Source organism: Ahaetulla prasina, chromosome 5 (genome assembly GCF_028640845.1).
Source record: "Ahaetulla prasina isolate Xishuangbanna chromosome 5, ASM2864084v1, whole genome shotgun sequence".
Lineage (NCBI taxonomy): Eukaryota > Metazoa > Chordata > Lepidosauria > Squamata > Colubridae > Ahaetulla > Ahaetulla prasina.
In genome coordinates this window covers 60,847,678-60,870,640 of record NC_080543.1, presented here as the reverse complement: position 1 = coordinate 60,870,640, position 22,963 = coordinate 60,847,678, and the positions used below count along the sequence as shown (strand labels likewise).

Below are 22,963 nucleotides of genomic sequence, written 5' to 3'. Positions count from 1 at the left end.
AAAACTTGTAAAACTTCTCTTGTTGTTGATTTGGCACATAAACTCCCATTAAAAGTATCTTTCTCCCCTCCAATAAAAGTTCAATGGCAATATATCTTCCCTGATTATCCGTTTCAATCAGTGTTGCAGTTAAATTACTCTTTATATAAACAACTAATCCATTCTTATTTTCTGTAGCAGAGGCAACAAAATATTTTCCCAACCTTGCATTTATCAAATATTTCTGATCTAATATTCTAATATGTGTTTCTTGTAAGCATACAATGTCATTTTTAAATTGCTTCAAATAATGAAATGTCTTTCTTTTCTTTTGTGATGAGTTTAAACCATTAACATTCCATGATAGATGTCTAATTGCCATTATCAGCAACCAGAAACTTTTGAAGCACCAGCAGCAAATCATATTTTTCTTTGGGCCTTGCTCCTCCCACTACTTCCATCTTAGTAGTTGCAAGTTGAGCCTGTTGGGCCTTTTCTTCTTGTTCTTTACGTTTAACGGCCGCTCTTGTCAATCTTTGCTCTCTTGAAATCTCTGATCCCATCTTAGAGGCATCCAACACTTGTAAAAGATCTTCCTCCATCACTATCACTTCTTTTTCCTTAATTTCACCTTCCTTTCTCCTACCACCTGAAGATGGTGGACTTCCAGCCTTAAGCACATAAGCATAAAACTCTCGTGCTTTACCAACTGTATTAAGACGATGTGCTTTTCCTTCATAATAAACTATTATACCAGTTGGAATATCCCATCTGTACTCAATCTGACATTTTTTAAGTTCATTCACCAAGAAAGCAAATTCCTTTCTGCCTCTCAGCATTTTTGGAGGAATTTCCTTTAATATTAAAATATCTTGACCAGCTGCTTGAATCTTTTCTCCTTTAAAAGAAGCTTGTAAAATCTTATTTCTCACTGTTCTAATAGTGAAATAAATAACAATATCTCTCGGAAGATTTCTTTGTCTTGCTATCCTGGAATTCACTCAATAAATTTTGTCAATATGAAAAGCCACATCTGCTGGGTGAACTGCCAAAATCTCCGCAAAGGCCTCAGAAAAAATTTCCCTTAAATTCTCTTGTTTATTTTCTTTTAGGCCCTGTATTCTTAAAGCAAATTCCATAGCTCTATATTGTACCAAAACAATTTCATCATCTAATCTATCCATTTTACTTTGAGCTTCCTCCATCTTATTTTTCAATTTTAAATTAACTTTCTTTATTTCTTCTACTTCCTCCTCCAATAAAATCACATTTGATGCCAAACCCTGTACAGCTGACACCAAACCTTCTTTGACTTTTTTATTTCCAATTTGAATTTCTAATATCTGATTTTTCATCTCTGACATTTCATTTGTAATCAATTTAAGCTTTTCTTCTATCAGAGAGGTTTGCAAATTCATAGCATCATAAAGTCTTTAAAATTATCCTGTAATGCTTCCAAATTTAGTGATTTTGTATCTGCTGTGTGTTCTGGAGAAACTCCCAGTGTAGATGTTCCTGAGGTTTTTGTTACAGTTGTCTTTAATTGTTTTGCTGCCATCTCCTAAAATGTTTCTCTTTAACTTAATATTACTTATAAATCTTCTAAGTCTTTTAAAGAAACAGTCTCAATGTCTCTTCCCCATCTTGTTACAATGTTAAAAAGTCTCCAGCAATTCTTCAGCAATACACAGCAAACAGTAACAGTTCTAACACTTTTGTTTTCAGCTCGTTAACTCATTAAGAGCCAGCCGCCATTTTCAATTTAAAATCAGCTCCAAAACTTGAAGTAAAATAACAGGGAATTGTTTTTGGTTACTTGCTTTTATAGTTAGAGTTCTCCCGTTTCTGCTCAGTCCGGTATTTTCTTCCATAAGCTAATGTCGGTCCCGGCATTGGTTGCAGCAATTAAATCTGCCGAAGCAGGAAAAAATCCTTGGATCTGGAGTGCTTCGGAGTTCTGAGGGAGCTTAACCCTTCGAACCCACTGGTATCTTCCAGGGGTTTTGGGGAAGCTCTACCTCTGCTCCTGTCACTCACCTCCTCTTCTTCGCCTGAAGAGGGGGAATTACGAACTGCTGGGCAGCTGATTGTCGCTGTCCTAGTGGTTCAACATGATCCAGAGGTTGGTGATCAAAAAGATTGCCGCCATTGCCAGTGGAGCCAACCGGAAGTCCAGTGCTAAAAATATTCTTGTACACACAAGCATTTCAGTAATACATTACCTTTTTCTGTCTTTTCAGCTGATCTGGTGTAAGGATGGAAAGTATCTTGTTAGCTATAACAAAGTAAATGTGCATATAATTGTCTGTGAATCAGCAGCTAAAAAGATACCTGCACATGCAAAGCTCCCTAAGTCTTTTTTTGAGATGATAGAAGATTTTGAGTTGAGAGATGTTTGGAGACTACGGAACCTGGAGGAAAGAGACTATACTTTTTTTTCTGATAGGCATCGATCTTTTTCATGTATTGATTTTATATTAACTTCTAATGATTTGCTTTCTAGGGTGAAGAAAACTAAGATATTTTCAAGATGTTTGTCTGATCATAGTCCTGTTTGGATGGAATTGCAATATGGAAAAGAAGGCAGAAGAACATGGAGATTAAATGAAAATTTGTTTAGATATCAGGATAATGTAAATCAATGTAAAAAGCAGATGAAAGAATTTTTTGATTATAATTTGAATAAGGAAACATCGATAGAAATGGTTTGGGACGCCAGTAAAGCTTTTATGAGAGGTGTATTAATATATATTAATAATAAACAGAGAAATAAGCAACAAAGACAGCGTAGGTATCTAGAAGAGGAAATTTATAAGAAACAACAATTATTAATACATAATCCGCATGATCAAAAACTTAAAGATGCAATAAAGTTATTACAGAGTCAATTTACTATGATAATGGCTGACCAGGTGGCAACAAATATACAATATGCCAAACATAATACTTTTTGTAATGCAAATAGACCTGGTAGGTGGTTAGCATACATTTTAAGGAAAAAACAAAAACAACGCACTATCAAAAAAATAGAAAATAAAGGTAAAGAGAGATATCAACAGGATAAAATTAAAAAAGCTTTCTTAGAATATTACACAAATTTATATGCTAAAGATAATATATTGAACATGGATATTGATAATTATTTGAAGGAATATAAGGTTAAAAATTTAACTTTAGAATAAAGGGAAGAACTCAATCGGCTTATAACTTCTGAAGAAATTATTTTGGTAATTAAACAATTAAAAATGGGGAAAACTCCTGGTACGGATGGGCTTACAGTAAGTTTTTATAGGAATTTACAGGATGAGATGTTAGGTCCACTTAAGGAATTATTTAATCAGATACAATTAGGAGGGGGAAATCCCCCCTCATGGAGAACTTCTTTTATTTCATTGATACCAAAAGAGGAACAGGATTGTTCTAAACCTGGGAATTATAGGCCAATTTCACTTTTAAATAATGATTATAAGATTTTTGTTAAAATAATAGCTAACAGATTAATGTTAATTTTACAGTGAAGAATTCATACTGATCAATCTGGATTTATAAAAGGGAGACAGATGAGGAATAATGTTAGGCAGATTGTTAATTTATTGGAGTATTTAGAAAAGAAAATTTTTATTCCAGCAGCATTTATTTTTCTCGATGCAGAGAAAGCTTTTGATCGATTGCATTGGGATTTTTTATTTAAATTAATAGAAAAGATGCAATTTGGAGATGGTTTTGTAAGAATAATTAGGGCAATTTATGGAGAGCAAACAGCCCAGATTATAATTAATGGTAACTTAACAGAACCTTTTAAGATTGCGAAAGGAACAAGACAGGGATGTCCTTTATCACCATTATTGTTTATTTTAACTCTAGAGCCATTATTGGATAAAATACGAGAAGTAAAGGAGATAGAGGGAATTAAAGTTAGACAACGTGAATATAAATTGAGAGCTTTTGCAGATGACTTGGTGATTACTTTAACAAACCCTATAAATTCAAGTATATCTCTTTTGGAAATAATTGATCGATATGGGAAGGTTTCAGGGTTTAAGGTAAATCAGAATAAAACAAAAGTGATAACAGACAACAGAAAGAAAAATTAGAGGAAATAACAGGATTTGAAATTGTAAAAAAGGTTAAATATTTAAGGGTTTATAGTACATCATCAAATGTGAAATTGTATAAGAATAATTATGAGGTTTTATGGCAAAAAGTTCAGAAGGAGTTAATTGTTTGGAAAAAATTGCAATTATCGTTGTTGGGGAGAATAGCTGCTATCAAAATGAATGTTTTACCTAGATTTTTATTCCTCTTTCAGATGATACCAATAATTAAGAAAGATAAAAATCTGGAGGAATGGCAGACTGGAATTAATAAATTTATATGGGAAGGTAAAAAAGCGAGGGTTAAAATGAAAATAATTCAAGATTCTTGGGAAAGGGGAGGTTTAAAGATGTCCAATTTTAAATTATATTATGAAGCAGCTGCTCTCTCTGCAATAAGTGATTGGCTTAATTTAACGGAGGAAAAATTCTGAATAGAGAAGGTTATGACTTGCTATATGGATGGCATGCATATTTAATTTATGACAAAAAAGTAGATAAGGCATTTATTTATTTATTTATTTATTTATTTATTTATTTATTTATTTATTTATTTATTTATTTATTTATTTATTTATCGTATTTATATACCGCCCTATCTCCCGAAGGACTCAGGGCGGTTCACAGGCCAATAAAAACACATAAATACAGATTAAAATAACAATTAAAAAACTTATTCTAAAAGGCCGAATGTTTAAAAACAATATAAAAAATAAAACCCATTTAAAACCAATAAATTTAAAATCTAATCCAGTCCTGCGCAGATGAATAAGTGTGTTTTAAGCTCGCGACGGAAGGTTCGGAGGTCCGGAAGTTGACGAAGTCTTGGGGGTAGTTCGTTCCAGAGGGTGGGAGCCCCCACAGAGAAGGCCCTTCCCCTGGGCGTCGCCAGACGACACTGCCTCGCTGACGGCACCCTGAGGAGTCCCTCTCTGTGAGAGCGCACGGGTCGGTGAGAGGTATTCGGTAGCAGTAGGCGGTCCCGTAAATAACCCGGCCCTATGCCATGGAGCACTTTAAAGGTGGTTACCAAGACCCGGAAGGCCACAGGTAGCCAGTGCAGTCTGCGCAGGATAGGTGTCATATGGGAGCCACGAGGGGCTCCCTCTATCACCCGCGCAGCCGCATTCTGTACTAACTGCAGCCTCCGGATGCCCTTCAAGGGGAGCCCCATGTAGAGAGCATTGCAGTAATCCAGGCGAGACGTCACGAGGGCGTGAGTGACCGTGCGTAGGGCATCCCGGTCTAGAAAGGGGCGCAACTGACGCACCAGGCGAACCTGGTAGAACGCTCTCCTGGAGACGGCCGTCAAATGATCTTCCAGAGACAGCCGTTCATCCAGGAGGACGCCCAAGTTGCGCACCCTCTCCATCGGCGCCAATGACTCGCCTCCAACAGTCAGCCGTGGACTCAGCTGACTGTACCGGGATGCCGGCATCCACAGCCACTCTGTCTTGGAGGGATTGAGTTTGAGCCTGTTTCTCCCCATCCAGACCCGTACGGCTTCCAGACACCGGGACAGCACTTCGATAGCTTTGTTGGGGTGGCCCGGTGTGGAAAAGTACAGCTGGGTGTCATCCGCGTACAGCTGGTACCTCACACCGAAGCCACTGATGATCTCACCCAGCAGCTTCATATAGATGTTGAACAGAAGGGGCGAGAGAATCGACCCCTGCGGCACCCCACAAGTGAGGCGCCTCAGAGCCGACCTCTGCCCCCCTGTCAACACCGTCTGCGACCGATCGGAGAGATAGGAGGAGAACCACCGATAAAGGGTGCCTCCCACTCCCAATCCCTCCAACCGGCGCAGCAGGATACCATGGTCGATGGTATCGAAAGCCGCTGAGAGGTCTAATAGGACCAGGGCAGAGGAACAACCCCTATCCCTTGCCCTCCAGAGATCATCCACCAACGCGACCAAAGCCGTCTCCGTGCTGTAACCGGGCCGGAAACCGGACTGGAACGGGTCTAGATAGACAGTTTCATCCAGGTGTAAGGGAAACTGATATGCCACCATACTCTCTACAACCTTCGCCGCGAAGCGAAGGTTGGAGACCGGACGATAATTACCTAAAACAGCCGGGTCCAGGGAAGGCTTCTTGAGGAGGGGCCTCACCACCGCCTCTTTCAAGGCGGCCGGAAAGACACCCTCCACCAAAGAAGCACTCGTAATCGCCTGGAGCCAGCCTCGTGTCACCTCCTGAGTGGCCAGCACCAGCCAGGAGGGGCACGGGTCCAGTAAACACGTGGTGGCATTCAACCTACCCAACAACCTGTCCATGTCCTCGGGAGCCACAGGGTCAAACTCATCCCAAACAATGTCACCAAGACCACCCTCAGACGTCTCACCTGAGTCACCGCAATTTTGGTCCAAACCATCCCGAAGCTGAACGATTTTATCGTATAGATAACCGTTAAACTCCTCAGCACGTCCCTGCAATGGGTCATCCCGCTCCCCCTGGTGAAGGAGGGAACGAGTCACCCGAAACAGGGTGGCTGAGCGGTTATCTGCCGACGCAATGAGGGAGGAGGCGTAGCAACGCCTCGCTTCCCTCAATGCCACTAGGTAAGCTCTATTATAGGACTTCACTAGTGTCCGATCAGCCTCTGAACGGCTAGACCTCCAGGAACTCTCTAGGCGTCTTCTCCGGCGCTTCATCCCCCTCAGCTCCTCGGAGAACCAAGGAGCCGGTTGGGACCTGCGCTGGATCAGAGGCCACAAAGGCACGACACGGTCTAAGGCCCCCGCCGCGGCCCATTCCCAGGCCGCAACAAGTTCCTCAGACGTGCTGTGAGCCAGACCCTCAAGAAGTGGCCCAAGCTCCGTCCAGAACCTCTCCGGGTCCATCAGGCGCCTGGGACGGAACCAACGCATCGGCTTAAAAATCATGTGTTAAGAACTGCTCTCTTGCGTGTCTGGAAGAAATATTTTTATAAATTAAATTATAAGGTTCCTATGTGGGCAAGTCCTAGACATACAATAGAGAATATAAATATAGAACAGAATCAGGAAATGATTACATACAAAGATCTTTTGTATATTGAAAGAGGTAATTTGCAATTAAAATCTTTGCACTATTAAAAGAAGAAGGGAAAAATTATACTTGGTTTCAATATGGGCAATTACGTGCTAGATGGAAGGAAGATCAGAAAATTGGTATAGTCCAGAATGAAGAAAATTTGGTAAAGCAAACTAGAAATCAATCCCAGGAGCATATAAAGAGACTGTATAATATAATGTGTTACTTGAAATAGATTCTGAAAGGGATTTGGTAAAGGACTGTATGATAAAGTGGGCACAAAATTTTCAGGAGCCAATATTATTGGAAACTTGGGAAAACATTTGGGTTAGAAATGTTAAGTTTATGCCGGCACAGAATTTAAGGGAAAATTTTTATAAAATGTTTTATAGATGGCATTTAGATCCTAAGAAACTATCGTGTATGTATGCAGATATGCAAGCAAATGTTGGAGATGTAATTGTGATGACGCTACATATTTTCATATTTGGTGGACTTGTAAGGATATTAAGGCTTTTTGGATAAGAATTTGGTGAATTTTACAAAATGTTCTGAAAAAGAAAACGTTCCTGCCGCAATTTTTTCTGCTGGGAATTATTATGGACTGTACAGTAATTGAGACTAAATTGATTTTAAATCTAATAACAGCGGCAAGATTACTGATAAGACAGTATTGGAAGAAAAAAGAAGTACCTACAATAGAAGAATGGATATTGAAAGTTGCCAATTTGGCTGAGATAAAAAAAAGCCTTTTTGAAAGACAATATGTAAGAAAGATACTTAAAGGAATGGAAAAAATGGATTGACTATATTCAAAGTAGATATCAGACTAAGAGTTATCAGACTGCCTTTGAATGATTAGGATGTATTATTTCTGATTGTTTTGGGGGAGGTTAGGAACTGATGAGAATTGTAGGAGTATAATTGAGTTGGGAGGGGAAAATTTTTAGCATATGTTTGTTTTATTTTTAACTATACCTTGTGTTTGTTCCGGGAAGTCGGGGGGGGGGGGGAGGGGGGAGGTCTGTGAAGGGAGGGAGGAGGGGGGGAAAGGGGAAAAAATTTTTTGTAAAACTTTTTCAATTAAAAAAAAAAAGATGGTTTTTACACATGATAATAACCACCACTTGTACATTTCCTCTTGTAATCATCAGCATGCAAGGATTACAGAATACTTGAATTTTAGAAAACTGTGTTCTGGTTAATTAGAGAATTAGATTACTTCTTCTTAAGAAATATTGAATAAAGAAATCCTGTCTGTGATTTTACAAAAGTCTGACATTTAAAAGGTAAAGGTAAAGGTTGGTAAACCTTACTATAGATAGTTCTTGAGTTATAATAGTTCGTTTAATGACTCTTCAAAGTTACAGTGGCCCTGAAAAAAGTGACTTATGATCATTTTTCACATTTATGACCGTTGCAGCATGGGCACATGCTGTCCATGGGTACATGAACGAAATCCAGATACTTGGCAACATTTATGATGGTTGCAGTGTCCTGGGGTCAAATGATCACTGTTACTAACTTAATAACTGTGATGAATCATTTAACAATTGTGGTAAGAAAGGTTGAAAAATAGGGCAAAATTCACTTAACAACTATCTCACTTAGCAATAGAAATTTTGGGCTTAATTGTGGTCGTATGTCGAGGACCACCCATACCAGCCAAAATTCTACAATAGCATAAAATTAAACATTTTAAAAAATATTTATTTCCTCCTTCCTGGTAAGATCTTTTATTTTTTATTTTAAAAAGTTCTATTAATTAGGAAAAACAGGATAATGCAGTGGCTCAGTGGTTAAGAAGCTGGGCTTATCGACTGGAAAGGTTTGAGTCCCAAGCACCATCAGATGGGGTGAGCGCCCATCCTTGCCCCAGCTCCTGCCAAGCTACCAGCATGCAAATGTGAGTAGATAAATAGGTACCACTATAGTGCAGGGATCTCCAACCTTGGTCCCTTTAAGACTTGTGGACTTCAACTCCCAGAGTTCCTCAGCCAGGAACCAAGGGACCAAGGTTGGAGACCCCTGCTATAGTAGGCAGGTAACAGCGCTCCATGACATCATACTGGTCACATGACCATTGAAATGTCTTTGGACAGTGCTGGCTCAATGGCCTTGAATGGAGATGAGCACTGCCCCCTATGGTCAGCAACAACTAGCGGAAGTAAAATCCTCAGGGAATCATTTATCTTTTACTTTTGAGCAAAAGGAAGCTATTATTAGTTTAGACCAGTGATGGTGAACCTTTTAGGCACAGAGTGCCCAAACTGGAAGGTGCGTGCATGCACGCACACGTGCGCCAGAGCACCAGAAACCCAATGATCAGCTGGCCTGTGCGCATGCACGCCTTGGAAACCTGGGGGTGATGGCGCGTGTGCCCACAGAAAGGGCTCTGCGTGCTACCTCTGGCACACATGCCATAGGTTCCCATCACGGGTTTAGACTCATTCCTTAGCTGATATAGATTAGCAGCTCATTTGTAGGCGTGACTGGGAGAGAGAAGGATGCAATGGATCCATCAGTATTCTTAGTATGTCCATTGATATGCCTTTTTAGCCCTTGTTTGATGTTGGGCCCAATGTCAGAATGAACCTGTTTTAGAGGCTTTTATGCAGCTGAGTTTGTCCCTCTGAAATTGGAGCTCTCTCTCCACCTTCAGAAGAGAAAAACCAAAGAAGCTTTTATTTCTTGGATACCTTTCAAGGAATATCATGGTTGTGGCCTACATCAGTTGTCATCCAAATACTGCAGCCTTCTTGAATTGTATTTATTTAGAACCACGGTGTGTCCTGCCATTCTACTCCAAAAAGCTGAAGGTGACTAGCAGCAACTGCATTAATAAGGAAGCTGTTAGAGCCCATATAAAAATAATCATAGAAACACAACAATTAAACACATATTGATTTTTAAAGAAGCAATGGACAGAGACCATGGACAAATAAATGTTACAAGCTAATTTAAATTGTAGTTAACTATAAGCTAACTAAGCTAATTTACACGCTAACTAAAATAATATCTCCCTCCCAGGAGAAATAATCAGGAAATCTTTTTGTGTCCCTACTCAGAAAAGACATGAGTCCACGAGGTCCTTAGTATATTTAAGTGAATGAGAAATGTAAATGTTTTTCCCCAAGCCTGCTACTAAACCTTTGAACTGAAATTATTCCTAAAATGTTATTTGCATTGTAAGAAGTAATTCATCAGAGTAAACTCATTTGAAAGCAGCCGGTAAAAATTATTCATATGTTGCATTCTTTGAATGCCTAGTATGCTACATAGCAATGTAAAAGCTAGCGCTTTTGGATTCAAATGATAGAAATTGGCTATCCAAGAACAAAAGGAAATCATTCAAAGCACCCCTAGAATTTTAAAATCAGAACGCTGGAAGAGACATTGTACAGTAGCTCATTTAACTTAGTTAGTTGCCTGTTTGCTATTCAAAGCACCCCAAACAAATGGTTGCCTAGTCTTTATCTGTGCTGCCTAAGAGTGCTCACAAAATGACACATTCAATAATTCATTTGCTTACTATCATATAGTTTTAAGAGCTTCCAGCATTTTGTCTCCTTTAAGAATTTAACTTCAATAAATCCCAAGCAATTTCCAGTTTTAATCTTTTATTTGTTTTGCTTTGGTCCAGGTTTACTTTAGATTATATTGTGATTGAATTTTACAACACTGCCAAATAATCTTCTCCAACCGATTAACCTGAAAAATGTAGGCATATCATTTGTCATATCCAAGAACTGAATTTGCTTTGTTCCCAAAGGAGATGCTATGCTAGAAATAAATAATTGATGACTCCATGTGGCCTTTTAAATTGTTTATTTATTTATTAAATTTATATACCGCATTTGAACTTTGGTGCTGCTATAAATTATTGTATATACCGTGGACAGCCAGGACAACCAACAGAGCGGTGCATAACTGTATAAAACTAGACAAATCACTAGAAGCCAAAATCACAAGATACATCTGATTTACTTTGGCAATGACATGTGTGCAAATTCCTTGCAGAAATCAGTGATGCTAGGAATGCTTAATAGACCAAGAAGAAGGGCAAGCAAAGAACTTGCTGTCCTGATACCATCAAAGCCGATACAAAGATGAACATCCAACAACTGAAAGAAGCTGTGCTGGGTAGCATGGAGAGCACTTGCATATAAAATTGCCAAGAGTCGGACACAACAGAATGGTTAAAACAATAATATACCGACCATCTCACGGTTGAGTAATTCTGGGTGGCTTACAACACAATAAAACCAAAAATATATAAACATTAAAACTTTGAGAAATATTCACATGTTAAAATTAACAGGAATTGGGTGAACTGGGAACCAACACATAAACAGGGTGGGGGTGAGATGTTTTTCTTATAAGCTCTTTCCATCAGCTCTTCTAAACATAAAAGGGTGGATTTCTGTGACTGTGATAATAACTGTACTTACGCTGTATGTACAGAGAAACCATTGGCCAAGAGAGGCTCCAGTAAGGAATTGGTACTTCTGTTTTTTCTCTTGTTTAAGACCTTTGAATAGAGCTGAGTCTCAGCTGCCGCCATCTCTTCCTTTCCTTCTGTAAATGTGTATATAGAGAAAGAGAGGCAGAGTCCGCTAAGATAAAATCAAACCCTCAAAACCTCCTTCAGTCTTTTTGACACAAGCTGATATCCTGTTTTTACAGAATGCTGTGGTTCTTACAATTCTTACAGTAGGCAGACTACAAAGAGGGGGGGAAAGGAAAGCAGAATTTTTATACACATAGCTATATCTATATATATAGCAGCAGATTCGGTATGACTTATATTGCCTTTGAGTTAGTCTTGGGTCCTGGAGACAGCCTGGATTAGTATCTGTATGCTCCTTGGCAAGATTTTGGAATGGTTTGCCATAGCCCAAAGTCACTCTTTTGTGCCTAAGACAAAATTAGAGGATGTGGTTGGTGGTATCTTTAGTGTCTGCACCCAACTGGCTCTCTTTCAGCAGGAATTACCAATCAATTAGCTACATTCCATATTACTACATGTCAGTGTTTCTTGATTTGTAATTCTTTTTATTGAACTCTATGGCAGTCCAGTTTCAATTCCCCAAAGATGATCAGGAACACAAATACAATGCATTGTCTATCTGCAAGGATTTAAAATACCTGCCCCTTTTCCTGGAGCCATGTGGCACTTGCAGAGCATAGCCATATTATCCTTGGAAAAGGTGTGGTTGCTTTAAAGAATGAAGTATCTGCAGGCAGGTACTACATTCTTATCCCTGTATGTTCTGAATCATATTTTTCAAAACAAATCCAAATTATTGTGGAGTCCTATTCAAAAGCAGTTTAAGCCAGCAGGAATTATATATTGTTTGTTCCTATTAAACAATATAATGAGAGATGGATTTATTTTGATTTTTTATTATTATACTCTCTTCTTTAAAAAATAAAGACAAAATATATAACTTATATTAAAATGAAATAAAATATTGGAAATTTAAATGCAGCCCAACAAATAAGGGAACCCTGCAAAAAATCAGCTTACAGATAGGCAGCTCATAATGAGTCTTACTAAAATCAGTGGAGCTTTTTTCTGAATACGTTGAAGGATAATGCTGTAAGATCCTTATGGGCTAACTCCCACATAGTCTTCTTCTTATTTGTGATCCTAAAGTGTCAGAGTTTCTTGCAAAATCAAATCCAGAAAGCACACACAGGCAGGCTGGTACAGCAGGATTCATTAACTTCTTTATATACATAATAATACATGAAGATAAATGTGCAATACCAATAAAGATTCTTCTTACAAGCAAAACACAAGGCAGGAGAGAACAGTTAGTTTCATTTCAGCAGAACAGTCTAGTTTCAGTTTCTCTGCACAGACTCAGAAGCTGCAGACTAAGACAACCCTGGCTCCAGTCGGTCTCAGCTCCCAAACAGCCCTCATTGGCTGACTTAGTTGCTATGCCTATACATTGACTGACCTTGTTACCATGTCCTATTCAAGTTGATGAATATACTCTGACGTAAAGCTTTTCTCCAGGAGCTCCTAAATGACTTAAGGTAGAATAGAATACTTGGGAGATATGTACTGCTATCTTCCAAGTATTCTTGCTGAATTTTTAGTAGTGACACTATAATTAAGAACCACTGTTGTTCTGAGATTATTTAAGGCATAATCTGACAATTCTTGGAAATGGACAATTAGTGTACGCATCAAAGCTAATGACAAGGCTTCTTAATAAAATTAGAATTAAGTCAATAATCTTTCAGGAAAAATATAACTTTATCCAAAACATTAGGCCCCCCTTTCCAAAGTAGATAAGTGTTGTGTTCTTTGAGTTATAATCTTATTTAGATTGTTTGTTTGTTTTTTGTTCTCTTCCCACTCTTTCACAATGTGTATTCTATGTTCAATCATCATTTGTAATTAAACTCATGAAGTTGATTTATGGTAGATTGGAATCTGCACGTAGACTCTCCAGATGTTCTGGAGTACAGTAGATTCCTCATAATCTCCAACCACTAATTTTGTTGACTACCATTAATGGAAGTTGTTGGCTAAGACATATGCATAAACCCAGGTTGGAAAAGTTTAATATTCCCTGCTATGACAAACTGCTGCACAGGATTTTAAAAAGGAGACAGGATCTCCTGCTTGCATTCTATTGCTGAGCAATAGAATGCATAAGGGAGTGCATAAGAGCACAAACGTGCCTACCATTCCTGTCCTATTGTTTCCTTTCATTATATCCAATTAATATAGTTATTACATACTTATGCTCATATATATGCTTATATATTATATAGTTATTTTCATGCTTGTGCTTATATATGACAAATAAAAATAAAATTGTTGTGTTTCGTCCAATCTCACCTCAGCCGGGGTCTTCTTATCTGCTTCCGAACACGGAGGAATGTTCTAGTATGCCTCCCGGCCCCAGCCCTGGCTCCATGCCCAGACAGGCTGAAGAGGAAGAAATACCTCCAGCCCCCAGCTCTGGCTCCATGCCCAGGCAAACGGAGCAACTAGACCCCTCCCCCTCCTCCACAGCATGTGAGCCTGAGGAAGGTCAATTGCCAATAGCTGCCGACTGGAGTGACCCTCGCGTCAGAAGACTTGATAGGCGGAGGCAACAGAAGGAAGGGAGGGGCAGGCCTGGATAAGTGCTGAGTCATGGAGCCACACCCCATGGCCTATATAAAGGATCTGCTTTCTGGCATTCTCTGAGTCAGGCAAAGTCTAAACATATCTTGCTGAAGTCATTTTCTGGTCTCCTGCCTGCCCTGAGGACTTTGCTAGGACTTTGGCAGAGCTGCAGAGGCACACCTGATTCGGATTTCCCTGACCCAGCTGTCAGCAGAGGAGTGGGACACGACAAAAATAAATAAAAGTTCTTCTGAAAATACTGGGTCAAAATCCCACTTATGAATTTCAGGAAAAATACTATTTCATCCCTGCTGATGTGCATAACTTGTAATTATTATATGAGAATTCAATTGTGCTCTTTCCTGAACAAGGAGACCTTGCCCACAGCCACTCATTCCTTGGTCACTTCCTGTTTGGATTACTGCAACGTGCTCTATGTGGGTTGTCCTTGAATACCATCCAGACACTTCAACTGTAGCATTCACAGTAATGGGGGTCCCTACATTTGCCCATGTAACACCTCAGTTGTATGAGGTGCACTGGCTTCCAGGGTTTTTTTCTTTCTTTTTGGTGCAATTCAAGGTGCTGGTCATCACCTTTAAATCCCTATATGGTAAGGGCCAGGTTATCTGCGGGATTACATTTTCGTAAGAATACCTACCCATTTTATCAGGTCAGATACAGTGGGCATGTTCCTGGTCCTTCCCCCCAAATATTGCCATCTGATTGGAGCTTGGAAGTGTGCCTTTTCCATGGCAGCCCTTGCCCTATGGAACACTCTGCCTCCTGAAATTCAGCAGGCACCTTCCTAGCTTTCAGGAAGTTCTGGCTTTTCCCCCAAGTTCTGGGATAAGATTGGATGACAGCACATTAGAAGTCTGACTTGGTGCAATATTTTTGTTGTTTTTAATGTTTTAATAAGGGAAGCGGTGGCTCAGGGGCTAGGACGTTGAGCTTGTTGATTGAAAGGTCGGCAGCTCAGCGGTTCAAATCCCTAGTGCTGCCGTGTAACAGGGTGAGCTCCCGTTACTTGTCCCAACTTCTGCCAACCTAGCAGTTTCAAAAGCACGTAAAAATGCAAGTAGAAAAAATAGGGACCATCTTTGATGGGAAGGTAACAGCGTTCCATGCGCCTTTGGCGTTGAGTCATGCTGGCCACATGACCATGGAGACATCTTTGGACAGCGTTGGCTCTTCGGCTTTGAAACGGAGATGAGCACCGCCCCCTAGAGTCGGCAACGACTAGCACGTATGTGTGAGGGGAACCTTTACCTTTTTAAATGTTTTAATGTGTTTAGCTTTATAGTTTTACTTTGATTTTATTTGTCTTCTGATCTTTTATTGGGAGCCACCCACAGTGGGCTGAAAGATGGGTGACTACATAAATGTTTTAGATAGATAGATCAATGATAGATAGATAGATAGATAGATAGATAGATAGATAGATAGATAGATAGATGGTGGATGATGGATGATAAACTACATCTTTGGTTGCCAGAATCTCTTCAATTCATGTCTCTCATACTTGTGAGGTAATGTAATAATCATCCTGTAAAATAGAACACTTGTGCAACTTGTCCAATTTGCAACTTTTGTTGTTGTAGTACAAACAGAAACTGTATCACTCTTTATTGCCCAGTTTAGTCATTGAACATTTCTTCTGGCACCCACTGAGGTAAACAATAAATGTCCTTCTCTGCAAGACCCATTGTCTCAAAGGTTTTTTTATTTCTACATAAGACAAAAAAACATAAAGTCTCTAGCAGTACTCCAATTGTCCATTTATCTAAATATTTTAATTGGCGTGAAGCTTTTCATACACACTTCATAATTCTTTAATTTCTTGCCCAGACTTAGGATTTACATGCATTGCAAAAGATCATGAAAGATCCTGGATCTTATTTTATTTATTTATTTATTTATTTTTTGTATTTTTATACCGCCCTATCTCCCTAGGGACTCAGGGCGGTTAACAACCAGATAAAAATATACATATAAACATATAAATAAAAACATCCATTAAAAAACTTATTATAATTGGCCGAATAATTAAAACGATAATAATAAAAATAATAAAATCCCCATTAAAACCAATTCGAATTTAAAATCTAGTCCAGTCCTGCGCAAATAAATAGATGTGTCTTAAGCTCGCGGCGAAAGGTTCGGAGGTCAAGAAGTTGGCGAAGTCCTGGGGGAAGCTTATGGTTATAGGCTTATGATAGGCAGGTTGTTTTTCCTTCTTCTGACCACTGCTATCTTTTCAGTATCGCTGAAACTGCATCTCGTCTCTGTTGTTTGAGAGACTAGAGACAAATAATGTATTAGGTGTTATTAGCTATCATCTCAGCAGAATTTCTACTAAAGACAATCTGACCAATCCAATAATCAATTTCAACTGTTTTGCCTGAAAAGTAAAGGCTGCAGTTTCCAAGATTCTTGAACATATTCGCATTTACCTCAAATGTTTCCTTCCCTTGGTTACAATTAATTAATAGGACTGGCACCTTTTTACCTTCCTGGCCTTTGGAACAAAGCCATTCTAGGCCACCTGATATCTTTGGTCTGATTGAATTACATTAACACCAGTCATAGGATCATCTGTGCAAAGAGTCCATTATCAATTCCTGAAGGGTCAGTGAACATATTTGCAAAGTATACTGTGGGAGTTTTGGCTAGATAACCTTTATAATGAAAAGAGGGAACGTTCAGGCTTTTCAGGATGAGTTCAATGGAGCAGGTAAGTGAAACCCCGGAAAGAAGAAAGAGGGTTAAAATGTTTTTTCCCCCCTATTTTTCATTGTGTGCCACATTTTGGAAACTTGTTTCTTCGACTATCGCTGGTTCTGTCCACAAAGTCCCCCTAGAGAGAAGTAGACAGGAACCAGATGAGGGCAAGTCTTTTTGAACTCACATGATGGTGTAGAAAACATCAGTCTATTTATTTATTTATTTATTTATTTGTTTGTTTGTTTGTTTGTTTATTTTGTCAAGCATGTATTTTATGACAGATAAAAATGTAAACATAATTATATATACATGAAAATGATACAAATAAAAGAAAACATTAGGACAGGGACTGTAGGCACACTGGTGTGCTTATGCACACCCCTTACAGACCTCTTAGGAATGGGGTGAAGTCTACAGTAGACTAAGTCTAATTTTGGAGATTTTGGGAAGAGACCACAGAGTCAGGTAGTGCATGCCAGGCGTTGACCACTCTGTTACTGAAGTCGTATTTTTTGCAGTCTAGTTTGGATTGTTTTACCACGAGTGTGTATCTATTGTGTGCTCTTGTACTGTTTTGGATGAAGCTGAAGTATTCATTGGCTGGTAGGACATTGTAGCAGATGATTTTATGTACTATGCTTAGGTCAGATCGAAGATGGCAAAGTTCTAAGTTGTCTAAGCACAAAATTTCAAGTCTGGTGGCGTAAGGTATTTTGTTGCGAGCAGAGGAGTGGAGGACTCTTCTTGTGAAATATCTCTGGATTCGTTTGATTGTATTAATGACCGATATGCAGTGTGGGTTCCAGACAGAACCCTAGTTCTTTGTATACCCTAGTTTGCAGTTCAATATTACCAGAGAAGAAGCTACACAAAATTAAGTTAACAACTCTTAATATTTTTTAGTAATGCTGTTACAGTGAGCTCTGGCTCTTAGATTATTTGAGATGAGTACTCCAAGGTCTTTGACAGAGTGATCCATCCAGCTTATATTTTGTGTTCTGATTTTTTTTTTGCCAGTGTATAAGACAGAGCCTTTGTTGGTTGAGATTTGGAGTTGCCAATTGTTTGACCATTCTGACACATAGCCAAGGTCTTTTTGCAGAGTAGCAGCATTGTCAGTGGTGTTGAATACAGTGGTCTAGAATACAATAGATTGTGTACCCGGTTATTTCTGATTGTAGACTACTCTTTGAAATCCAAATGCGCTAAATGAGAGGAGTATAAGAGCACATTCATTCACTTCCATAGTACCAGACTGTTGCAGGAAAATTATCACTGTTAATCCAGCTGCATATTCAGCTCTCCACTGGATTTACTCAACCACAAGTTAAATAGATTCTAACACTGGGCAATGCCATTTTCAAATTAGTGAGGATTGTGGGTAGAGTATGAATTTATTTAGGAACAGGTTCACAACACTAATTGTCATGTGTGTTACCTGGCACCCATATGTGCAGAGATGGATACATGTACACAAAGGTGGTGCATCAACTCTATGTGCACAATGGAAGAATTCTCCTCAAGAAAAGTTCATGTACACACCAAAAGAACTAGTTCAGAGTAATGGAAATCATGTTAGTGCTAAGGACTTGTTTTATTTAACATATTTTTTTGCAGAATTATAATCATGCTATGAGCAGAATATCTTTTTTCTTCATCAACATGTTTCCAGAGAAAATATAATTATTGGGGGACATACAGTAAATTCTGTCTCCCCACAGAAGACATTCATCAATGTAATGAGGAGGCACTAATTTTCAACAGTTATTCCTTCACCCAGCATTCTTACTTCCTCCAAATCCAGTCCAAAAGTATGGATCAGGTTTGAAGGATGTAACCTTCTTCAGGAGGAAGGGAAGTTACAGGGGAAATGAATAATAAATCCTTTGTCTTCCCATTTCAGATATACCTCTGTGTCAGCTATTTCCATTGTTTCTATTATAGTTTCTACAGACAATATTAAACTGAAACCTTATTTGTTCAAGAAGCATTTTGAAAAGAAATGGTATGCATTTAAGTAGGTCATATTTAAAATATTTGCACATAATTAATCTACACTAGGGGTGAGATTTGATTCATCATATACATATACTTAATGCTTATGCTCGGTTTTCATATGCATTACTTAGCCAGAATCCTTCCAACAATCCTGAAACGTAAGATAGACTTACTGTACTGCAGTTGATTAGGGGACTCACAAGACATATATACTTACCCTGATCTAGGCCCCAAGAACAGATTCCAGTCTTGATGCCACTGAAATTGCCTCTGCTGCAGAAGATGAACTGCCAGATTCTAATATTTGTTTCTGCTATGAAAGGATACTCTGTATACAGCAAGCAAAAGTAGATCACAGTGAAAATGAAAATGGTAAGAAGCATAGAATTCTTTGATGTAATACAGTATAGGTTGTTGCCTCTCCAAATCTTCTTTAAGCTCTGTACTTTTCCTTTTTATACTAATGTTTGGCTTTTTCTTTCTTCTAGCAAACATGTCTGACATATTTTAGCTTGTCTGGTTTTAGAAGAAGGATAGATACCAGGAAAACTGAAAAAACATGGTAGAGTTAAAAAGAGAATGGTATAAGTGAACACATTCATTACTATTCAGGATCCTTCTTCCTGAATTTGAATGAAAGAATGGAAATAACAGTAATAGTCATACAATTCTGAAAATTATTCACAGCTCTGCCTTGAATATCTGTGCCTTGAGTTCTGTCTATGAACTGCATATAGATAGTTTTCAAACCTTTCAGAATAAAAACAGATTGTAGCATCTTTGTTGGAATAAGTCTTCTACAAAACAAGCATAACATTTGTTTTGGGGACACAACCCTGATGTAGATTTGGGTTCTCTCTCCACCCTTGTTTTGTACTTAAACTCTTGGTTGTTTTAAGATTATTTAAGTGATTTTTTTTGCTTTCTTTTAATAAATGAATATTTTGAAATTCATGATGGTCATTTTATGAATATTCAAAAGTCCCATCATATGCAAATTCATTTTTTTGTTCTTGTTTCTAATAAAGTTCTGGATTGTACAATTCACTGTAGTCTGTTTTCTGTCACAACTTTTCAAAATTAAATCATACATACTTTGTTTAGAAATAAAGTATTGATGGGAGATGAAAATGAAATACTGTTAAAAATACTATAGAAAGAAATGTATGTCAGTGTATAGTATCCAAAAGTCAGAGGGTGCCTGTGAAGATATTAATCTTGCAACATTAAACCTTGCAACAAAACCAAGCATCTACTTTCCCCACACATTTATACCAATATCACGAGCTCCAACAACTTCACACATTAGGTTCACATGCTCTTTCGCTAATGGGATATATGTCATTATCTACCAGCAATGTCATTCTGATTCTACAATAGACAGATCTTAAGTTAAAGTACTAATGGATGCAAATTTGATATCAGGATTCAAATAAGGACAAAGGTAATCCAGGACACTCTAGGTTAAAGATCTCAGGGTAACTGTTTTGGAAGAAAGAAGCCATGTTATCTATACGATAAAATCGCTCAGCTCCGGGACGATTTGGACCGAATTTGGGATGATCCAAGCGGGGGAGAGGAGGCACGTCTTGTTGAGTCTGTTTGGGATCAGTTTGATCCTGTGGCTCCCGAGGACGTGGACAGGTTATTGGGGAGGCTCCATGCCACGACATGTTTACTGGACCCGTGCCCTTCCTGGCTGGTACTGGCTACTCAGGAAGTGACACGAGGCTGGCTCCAGAGGATTATCAATGCTTCTTTGTTGGAGGGAGTTTTCCCCGCCGCCTTGAAAGAGGCGGTGGTGAGACCCCTCCTTAAGAAGCCTTCTCTGGACCCAGCTATTTTAAGTAACTATCGTCCGATCTCCAATCTTCGCTTTGTTGCGAAGGTTGTAGAGAGTGCTGTGGCTCGACAGCTACCCCAGTACCTGGATGAAGATGTCTATCTGGACCTGTTCCAGTCCGGCTTCCGACCCGGATACAGCACAGAGACGGCTTTGGTCGCATTGGTGGATGATCTCTGGAGGGCCAGGGACAGGGGTTATTCCTCTGCTCTGGTCCTGTTAGACCTCTCAGCGGCTTTTGATACCATCGACCATGGTATCCTGCTGCGCCGGTTGGAGGGATTGGGAGTGGGAGGCACCGTATATCGGTGGTTCTCCTCCTATCTCTCCGACCGTCGCAGACGGTGTGGAGGGGGGGGCAGAGGCCGCCCGCGAGGGCCCTCACCTGTGGGGTCCCGCAGGGGTCGATCCTCTCGCCCCTGCTGTTCAACATCTATATGAAGCCGCTGGGTGAGATCATCAGTGGCTTTGGGGTGAGATACCAGCAGTACGCTGACGACACCCAGCTGTATTTTTTCCACCCCGGCCACCCCAATGAAGCTGTTGAAGTGCTGTCCCGTGTTTGGAGGCCGACGGGTCTGGATGGGGAGAAACAGGCTCAAGCTTAATCCTCCAAGACGGAGTGGCTGTGGATGCCGGCATCCCGATTCAGCCAGCTGCAACCGCTGCTGGCTGTTGGGGCAGTTATTGGCCCCAAAGGATAGGGTGCGAACTTGGGTGTCCTCCTGGATGACCGGCTGTCGCTTGAAGATCATTTGACGGCCGCTCCAGGAGGGCCTTCCACCAGGTTCGCCTGGTTCGCAGTTGCGCCTTCCTTGATCGGGATGCCTTATGCACGGTCACTCATGCGCCTGCTACCTCTCGCTGATTATTGTAATGCTCTCTACATGGGGCTCCCTTGAAGTGCGTCCGGAGGCTTCAGTTAGTCCAGAACGCAGCCGCTGGTGATAGAGGAGCTGCACGCAGCTCCCATGTAACACCTCTCCTGCGCAGGCTGCACTGGCTACCTGTGGCCTCTCGGTGCACTTTAAGGTGTTAGTCACGACCTTTAAGGCGCCCATGGCTTAGGACCTGGGTACTTACGGGACCGCCTACTGCTACCACATGCCTCCCACCGACCCGCACGCCTCACAGAGAGGGACTCTCAGGGTGCCATCCGCCAAACAATGTCGGCTGGTGGCCCCAGGACGGGCCTTCTGTGGGGGCCCCCACACTCTGGAACGAACTCCCCCCGGGCTTACGCCAGATATCTGACCTTCGGACATTTCGTCGCGAACTGAAAACATATCTTTTTATTCGCGCGGGGCTGGCTTGAATGAAATTTTAAACTTAAATTTTTAGCAATTTTAATGGGGTTATTGGTTTTATGGTAAATTTCTTAAATTTTTCAGGCTCATTTAATAAGTTTTTAACTGATTTTAATTTTGTATATTGTATATTGTTCTTTGTTGGTTTTATTCTGCCTGTACACCGCCCTGAGTCCTTCGGGAGAAGGGCGGTATAAAAATCAAATAAATATAATATATAATATAATATATATGTCACAGAATGAGAGGCTGTGGAGCTCACATACATCAAAAGGCTATTTTAAAAGGCCTTAAGAAAGGCTTTTTTCAACATATTACACATGCTATTTGAAGAGGTACTTGTAATCTGAATAATTCTTATACCAACTTTAAATCCTGTACTAATTTAACCAGTCCATGCATGCCTTTTAATAAAATTTACTGTTAAAAGATGCTATCAGGCTCCTTCTCATCATCAACAAAAAGTTTTCCTTTTAGAAATAGGTTTCAAGCCTTTGTATGTAAATTCATATGAAGGAATCTGGGGTCTTTTAAAATGTTATTTTGGTATACAGTAAAATCTTATAATTGCATGCTTTTTTAGACTTCTTTATTTCTCACTTTTCTGTTTGATTCCCAGAAGAGATCGCAGTGCCTCGATGCCATTTTTTAATTCCACTAAGGCTGCTTCCCTTTATCCTTGCCTTATTTCTCACTTTAATCATAGCAACAGCCATTGCCTTGAGTGGTGAGTACAAATTATTTATTAGGTTCTCAGTTAACCATCAAGCAGTTTGCATTTTTCATGAATCTCCCGCCAAGAATAATATTAATTGGATACTAAAAGTTGCATCTTGAATTATTGCTGTTGAAATAGTGCT

At 39.6% G+C, this 22,963-nt stretch overlaps 2 protein-coding genes across 2 annotated transcripts in view; one reads left to right on the top strand and one right to left on the bottom strand.

The window, feature by feature from the left end:
* The window catches only part of UBASH3A (ubiquitin associated and SH3 domain containing A), a 43,221-nt gene extending 31,564 nt beyond the window's left edge, over window positions 1–11,657 (bottom strand). The window contains exon 1 of the mRNA XM_058185532.1: window positions 11,545–11,657. Within this exon, the coding sequence (XP_058041515.1) occupies window positions 11,545–11,657 (113 nt within the window). The remainder of the gene's footprint in view (window positions 1–11,544) is intronic.
* Window positions 11,658–16,947: 5,290 nt separating this feature from the next.
* TMPRSS3 (transmembrane serine protease 3) overlaps window positions 16,948–22,963 on the top strand; it is a 36,145-nt gene continuing 30,129 nt past the window's right edge. The window contains exons 1-3 of the mRNA XM_058186225.1: window positions 16,948–16,965; window positions 19,181–19,325; window positions 22,723–22,830. Of these exons, the coding sequence (XP_058042208.1) occupies window positions 16,948–16,965; window positions 19,181–19,325; window positions 22,723–22,830 (271 nt within the window). The remainder of the gene's footprint in view (window positions 16,966–19,180; window positions 19,326–22,722; window positions 22,831–22,963) is intronic.